This window comes from Fusarium phalaenopsidis (assembly GCF_050370095.1).
Source record: "Fusarium phalaenopsidis strain FUZ10S chromosome Unknown contig_32304, whole genome shotgun sequence".
Classification (NCBI taxonomy): domain Eukaryota; kingdom Fungi; phylum Ascomycota; class Sordariomycetes; order Hypocreales; family Nectriaceae; genus Fusarium; species Fusarium phalaenopsidis.
The window spans coordinates 2,283,897-2,291,291 of NW_028145404.1; the positions used below are offsets into that span (position 1 = coordinate 2,283,897).

Below are 7,395 nucleotides of genomic sequence, written 5' to 3' on the forward strand. Positions count from 1 at the left end.
CTCCATCCAAGAGGGCACATCCCGGTCTCGCGCTAAAAGTTAGGATCCCTAGTCAGTTCTGCTGCGACTCTCCGGAATACTTGCAGACGGAGTCGAGGTACGTACCGCTCACCCCGGTCTCCATCCCCCATCCCATCTCCATTCCCAGCTCCGGCACCGTCTTTGCATCCCTCCCCCCCATCCCTCCCACGCGACGGCGACGCCCGCGCCCAAGATCTGCTCCCTCCTTGGCTGGTTTGGTTTAAACTCTGGCTTGGCCCGCCCTTCATTCTTCCCTCACCCTCTGTTCGAGCCACAGTACAACGAGTACGCAGTACACCTGCCATCCATCAAAGAAAGGCTCATCATATATCCCCTCTATCCGCCACTCGACTTCCCACCCCTACTTGCTTACCGACCTCATCCGTTCCTCCAGGCGACCTACAATAACAGAGCCTCCCCCCAAACGGCAGCTTGTTTCCTCGTCTGTCTACTGCGACCAACCAAATTATCGTCGATACAACATTCACCACAAGCCGACACTACACCTTGCTCATTCCATCCTCGACATCAACCGCCATAATGGCTGCCGACCTCATCATGCCCACTATCCCGGGCGACCAGCAATCCCGCCATTTCTTCCCTCAGCAGCGCTCTCAGCACAACCAGTCGTATCAAATCTCAGTCGGCCCTCAGATTTCGCCCATCAACACGCACGAATCTACAAGCCCCGACTCCATTTCGTCAAACCCTGCCTCGCCGAGAGCTTATCAACAAGCGCGTCAAGTCCGCCCCATGTACATGCCTGCAGCTCTCCGTCCCAACCTGTTCCCTTCCAAGGCTCAGAACAAGTCTATGGACGATGCAGCTTCCGCCTCGAGCACCGAGTCCGACACCACATTGCGACGCACCAACAGCAGCATCATGAACCTCCCTGGCATGTCTGTTTTTGGCAACCGACTTTCCCGCGTCTCTACCGGCGACAGCACCCGAAGCAGCCTTGACGGCGACTTCGATCTCGAAATGTTTCCCGAGGTGACGGCCCTGCCCAGCCGGAAACACTGGAAGGTGAGTTCTGCCATCCGCGAGTTGTCACGCGGCATCCCTCGCACAGCGTCCCCCTTGAGGTGCCACTGTCTCAAGTGAATTCAACGCTCCCGTCTTGTGCGACACCAAGCCTGTGTCTCACTTCCCCGGACGCCCATAACTTGCTTCAATTCCGATTTCGTACTCGGACTGGGCTAACATGCACCCCTTCAGCCCGACTCTCAATCCTCCGTCTGCGACGATCCGACTTGCAAGCGCACCTTCAGCTACTTTACTCGCCGCCACCACTGCCGAAAGTGTGGCAACATCTTCTGCGACTTTCACTCAACCTTTGCTGCTCCTCTCGACCAGGACGCCAAGTTCAACCCTCGGGCTCCCGTTGCCCGTACCTGTCGTCACTGCTTCGAGGAGTTCAAGAACTGGTACAGCCGCAACAGCAGCCGAGCTTCCAGTGCCGCGTCCTCGGATGCCCCCAACCCCGTCAAGTCCACTCCCATTGCCGCCAGCGGACAGGGTGATGCTCTCGAGCTTCCTCGAGGACCTGAGGTTGCTGCCAGTGTACCTAGGGATTGGAACTGGAGCACCTTCTAAGGAACACGCAACCCCGACACACATACGGAATGGCTAGCCATCGAGAGATGGAGTGCCCTTGGCTGGACCGCGGTCTGCAAAGCCTCTGATCACACTCGAACGCACCACCACATTCATCCACTACCCTAACATTACCACTACCCCTGCCCCGAATGGCAGAATGAGATACCCGAAGCCCGTCAGCTTCACGAAGCCATGACAGAACGACGATAGATTGATAGAAATCACACGACGAGCGACTCAGTCCCCAGTCAACCCGCCAATCACCCCATCCTCCCGCCCGCCCTTTGGGTGCTCTCCCAATCACCCCACACATACAATCACCACACCCCTGAGTGCCTGGGGACGGCCCGTCGGCCGTTCTTTGGGCCTTGTTTTCTCTGGCGCGTCCCTGTTTCTGCTCAGTTGCCCCCTTTTTTTTTTTTTTTTTTTTTTTTTAATTGCTATTATTCAAAGCGAGGCGTCTTGGAAAGCACGGTCACCCGACCTGCTCTTTTGCGGTTTTTGTTTCCGGAATTCCATTTCCGAGCCTTAGGCTATGCATGAGCCTCCTTGTTGGCGACTGGTCCTCTTGTGCGCAAGAGTGAATGCCTGACTTTGCATAGTCACATAATGATTTGTTTTTTCTGGATGGCGTCAAAGGCAAGGGTCTGCACAAGCAGCAGTTATAGATGAGCGAGGATAGGATACTGACTTGCATGCCATGCGTGGCACACACACTTTGGAGGGAGTTGACGATGTTGATGAGCCTAGATAGTCACCTGGCCTCCTTCGGCTGGACTTTGTCACTACGACTAGTAGTTAATCATAACATTCCCCAAACTTAGTTCATCACCAGCATGTGCTTTGTGACGTGAATGTCGAGGATCCAGGCAGTTCTGAGAACAACCGGCATGGCAAGGCAATATCACCTTGTGCGTGGTTACACATTTACCCATTCTCGAGCATGTTCCATACATTTTGAGATGTATATCAGAACCTAGTCTATATGAGCCAGGTGTAGTCCGTTCAAGAGACATGACAATATGGAGCAAGTCTTTCCATGTGAGACTGGTCCAAGGGTTGGAGATATATATGAGAGGAAACCGGTGAACATGGGATATAACGCTCTTCTCTCTTCTCTTCTCTCTTTTCACCGTAAATCCTATAACGCTTATAAATAAACACAAACATCCACGCTTTTTCCATCTATACGCAAGGAAAACAGGCCAAGAGAGCACGTCGTACCCATCCAAAAGGGCATTCCAAGCCCGTCATATTCTTTCCCCGCGTTCCATCATATCATGGCTTATTCGCTATCCCGTAGAACAACATCTTTAAGCCTTTCTTCGAGACTTGCCAGTGGACTTCTTGGGAGTTGAAGCCCGCGAGGCCTCATCAGAAGAGCCGTTGACCATGCTCTCGCCATTGTAGATCTCCTTCTCGATGCCCTTGGCAGCGTCCCAGCCAGCCTTCTCGGCGAGGGCGACGTTGGCATTCACATCAGGGGCAGCGCCCTTCCGAGAGATCTTGCCCGCAGCGTTGCTGCGCTTGACATAGCTGGCAATGAAAAAGCTGACGAACAGGTACGTCAGAGGGGCGAGGTACAACACATTGAGCCAGATGGCAAAGGTCTCGCCGGTGGTGGTGACGCAAGGCTGGGTGATGTACCGAGTCTCGGTGGTCACAGTGCTGTGGGCACCGGCAGCTTGGGAGACGACGGGCTCACCGCCAGCAGCCTCAGCGGCTCCCCAGATAAATTGCCTAAGCGACTCGATGGCGCTAGCAGCAACAGTCTCGAGAGTCGAGTCGGCTGAAGTAGCAGCAGCCACATCGCCGTTTGTCTGCGTGCGAGTGATGGTGATGGGAACCGTGTAAGAGACGAAGGAGTGAGCCATGGCGTAAGAGGCGCCAACAAGGAACTGAGTAATTTGCATCGAGGTGAGAGTTCGCTTGATGGGAGTAGGAACCCGAATCGAGAAAGCAGTCAGAGTGTAGTAGAAGTACTAGAACTAAGTTAGTTTATGAGTTTGAGCATTGCGAGAGACAACGTACCATCAGAGAATGAATGAACGAGTTAACCAGGACAAACATCCAGATGGGAGCAGACATATAGCGCATGCCAGCCCACATGCACATCATAGCACCGGCGTGGTGGTAGGTCTGCAGAGTAGAGCTGAGCTTTCCCTTGGCGAGGATGATGAAGGTGTCGAGGACCTCGTAGAACTTGCTAAGATAGAAGATCCAGCCATAGTAAGCCAAGCCCTCGTTCCAGAGACGGCCCGCCTCTGTGCCACTGGGAAGGCCATCGACGATGGGGGCATGCTCAGAAATGGTAACAAATGTGTTCGAGGTCTCGTTGTAGTAAACGGAGTTTCCAAGACCCTGAGAGCCGTGAAGGCGGCAGAAGCTGTCAGCGGTACCGGCAAGACCCTGAGGACCCATTGGGTTCAGAATGCTCCTCCTCATGCCACTGAGCATGCCCCAGAAAGTCCATGCCGAGTAGACGGCGAGAAAGACGTTGTGGAGGACGACAAAGACGTGGAAGGGACCGGTCTTGCTGATTGCCCAGGGCTTCTTGCCGTGAGACTTGTTGTAGATGTTGAGGCTCTTGACGGTGACGGCGTAGAGGGTAGCAATGGTCAAGGGGACCTTGGCGTCGAGAGCAGCTGTATAGATGTGCCCAGGGATGTTGAATGGGCGCAGAATGGATGTGACAACGTCGACAGGAGGGATTGGAGCCGGCGCGTTTGTGGGAGGAAAGCTGAAGAGGCTGGAATCGGGCGCCGAACCCAGCAGGTAAAGATGCTCAGCCATGGTGACGGCTGGTGTGATTTTGGCGGTTTTAGTAGGCGAGAGTAATGAAATCGGCCGTCTAGTCGTCAATTGACGTCGTTAGACTGCTGAACAGCTCCTAGTGGGCAATGCCTTCAGAAGAGGTAGCCAAGCTGTTCAAGGAAGGCCTGTGGCTTTTCCAGGGCGACTATGCGTCGTGACCAAGATGATGTCACTCCCGTTTAGTCTCTGAAATGTTGAGACGTGTTGAGGATATGTTGCTTTGACGTTCTAATAGCCAACTTCGTGGGGTAATGTTGTCGGCGGAACGTGAAGGACAAGTGACGAGGATGGGGAAAAGAGTAACAAGAGAAGCAAAAAGCCAAGTCGTTTGGTTATAACACGACCCAACAAAAGAAGTCGACAACAACGACAGAGGGTCCGTGACACTCGAGGCAAGAGAAGAGGACGGGGATGAGAACAAGTTCGACGAGGAAAGTCGAGGACACGAGGACGAGGCCGATTTTCTTCTTTTAAAGATCAAGAAAGAAGGCCTCTTTTTTTAAGAACCCCTGCTCAAGAGCCGGGGGGTGGGAATGGAAGGGTCTAGGAAAAGGAAAAAGGGACCTTGCCTTGTCGTTAGAGGCCCCGGGCAAGAAAAAGAACATGGGCAAAGCTCGCACCTGCCGGTGTCGCCTTGCACCCGCTCCTGGCCGCGCACAAGCAAGCCAAGGTAGGAGGTACCCAGGGTGCTCCGGTCCTTGCCTGCTCTTTTAGGCCTATCAAAGCCGTGGTTGAGAGGGGATAGCGCCTGCCTGTCAACTGCCTGAGCTGTACGGAGTGAGAACGAGTGAGTGATGGAAGGCGTGGGGTAAAAAGATCTGGATCGGCTGGGATAAATTGTCTCATGCCTGGTTTTGTAGTCGTCATGATGGCAAACAGGTTGGGGATTTTTTTTTTTTTTATCTATTCCTTGTTTCTAAGCCGATAAGACGCTTGTAAACACTACGCTGTGCCAGACTGGCCACTACAAAACTCGTTTTTACTCTCTATTATGTTTCTTGATAATATCATATGGAATATCTACGACGTGCCTGATATTGGTGCGTGGCACAAGACCGAGCTCCGTGGTGGTGATGATTGTGGGTGTGTGGGGTTCACAGGCAAGGCAAGGGGACCCTGGAGGGCTACCATTGAACCGCGGCTCGCACTCAGCTTCAGCTCTGACCGGGAACCCATCAACTGATTTTCCAGAAGATGTTCAATTAATTGGTTCTCAGCCTGATGCCTACTGATTGATAATGGGGGTTCTCTTCCTTCTGTCCACTCCGACACCGGTCTTTGACTTACCCTTCTGTATGCCCTCACCAAAATACCTGCTCCGCCCGTCCTGGATGGACCCGCCCCGAAGGTGTTGGATATCGACCGGGACCTCGCGGGCACGCACGCGGGGATGCGCCCCAAATCTGTGAACAAGGTGCGGCTGTCCGTCCGGCGGCCACACAGAGGCGCGCACACACACAGCATGGCATCTCGCAGCCAATTTTTGTTGGGGAGGCGCTAATGCAATGTCCGTTGTGGAACCCCTCGACTAGAAAGAAACTTGTCTCGTCTCTCGGTAGTCGTGTGAATCCGGTAGAGAAAAAAAAGTGTTGTCGTCTTTGAAAGACAGTCGAGACTATCACAATAGAAACACCAAGAACAAGAATTCAATGCTCCACGCGCATGTGCTGATTGTGTATGTGCCGCAATCGCAACGCTCAGACCAGACGTCAGCCGCATCACGCTCTGATTGATAATGGCGAGCTTCGTGGTGCTACTTTCTCCACGACTTTACTTACTCTGGTTCTTCGTAGCTGTGAGTGTGAGTGTGCGTGCTCTGTAGTTTGTTCCAACGTCAATGCGATCCCTGCCTCACCTCCATCACTACCTAGTTGGAATCACATGCGTCTCGCAAGGCCCTGTCCCCTTTTTTTTTTTTTTCCTAGATCTCACGTTCCTCGCTTCTCTTAGACACGGAGGGATGCTTCTGCAACGTTCTGCGCTCGCAAAAAGGGCCAGGACTTCTTCTCTTCTCCCTCTGTCTCTCCGCCGAGCCGCGGCTCTCACCGGCCCCTCCCCTCCCAAAGATCCTCAACAAATCTACAATTCCTTGCCATTGCCTCTCGGCCGCGCATCTTCTCCTCTTCCCGGCGCCTCCTCCGCCTCCCAAGATCCAGTCCCGGGCCTGCACCCTGTCCTGGCCAGTTTCGTACCCGGTGGATCTGCTCCATCCGATGGGACGTCTTTATCCAATACGTTCAAGTTACCCGCACAAGGCACAGCGAAGCCCACGCGACCTGGGCCTGAACAAGGTGTGGTGTTTGACAACCAGAGGTCTACAACAGTACCTTGCCTTACCGGCATCCCGCCCATCCACCACCCACCTCCCGCCGTCCCTCGGCACAGTAGCTTCCTTCCTAAACGGGAAAGCCCTCACTCAATTCAGCTTCTAGCACGAATTGCCTACCCAGGACCAAAAATCCTCATTTTCGAGCCTGAACCGATTGCTCGTGTGGCCGCCTTTTGCCATTTTGACAGCACTCACAGAAAAACAGGCCATGTTCTGTGCATCTCACCTTCCTTTCACCTCGTACCCTCTACCTGCCGCCGTTCGGCCGAGAGTGGAGACCTGAACCACCGTCGGACTTCGAAACGGCTCCTCTCTTACACTCCGATTCCGTTTCGGCCGCTCCCTACATCATCCGTACACATGCTTCCGTCAAGGATCCTGTCAACCGATGGCATGCAATGACTTCACTCTAATCAAAAGAACGGGTGACGTCTCTGATGTGTCGTTTCATAATGTACGTGTTAAATTCATGTCTGTATCTGATAATCGGCCAAATAGCCGCCGTTCCTAGTACCGAATGCCCACTTCTCGCGTGTAATCCAAATCATGCCCTAGCAATCTCTCGCGCAGTGTACATCTAAGCACTCAAGTAGTAATATTACGTTCAAGCTTCTCAACAACTCAGGTCCAGT

General features: G+C 53.5%; 2 protein-coding genes across 2 annotated transcripts; one reads left to right on the plus strand and one right to left on the minus strand.

Annotated features, from left to right (window-relative positions):
• Positions 1–561: 561 nt before the first annotated feature.
• LRP88_09986 (FYVE zinc finger domain-containing protein) lies at positions 562–1,617 on the plus strand (the record flags this gene model as incomplete). Its single annotated transcript, XM_083246459.1, has 2 exons — positions 562–1,047; positions 1,240–1,617. 2 exons carry the CDS (start codon positions 562–564, stop codon positions 1,615–1,617), a joined length of 864 nt encoding a protein of 287 aa, XP_083097572.1.
• A 1,316-nt stretch (positions 1,618–2,933) lies between these two features.
• Positions 2,934–4,413, minus strand: LRP88_09987 (GNS1/SUR4 family-domain-containing protein; the record flags this gene model as incomplete). The annotated part of the gene is made up of 2 exons (XM_083246460.1): positions 2,934–3,602; positions 3,652–4,413. The coding sequence occupies 2 exons, from the start codon at positions 4,411–4,413 to the stop codon at positions 2,934–2,936; spliced, it is 1,431 nt and encodes a 476-aa protein (XP_083097573.1).
• Positions 4,414–7,395: the final 2,982 nt, after the last annotated feature.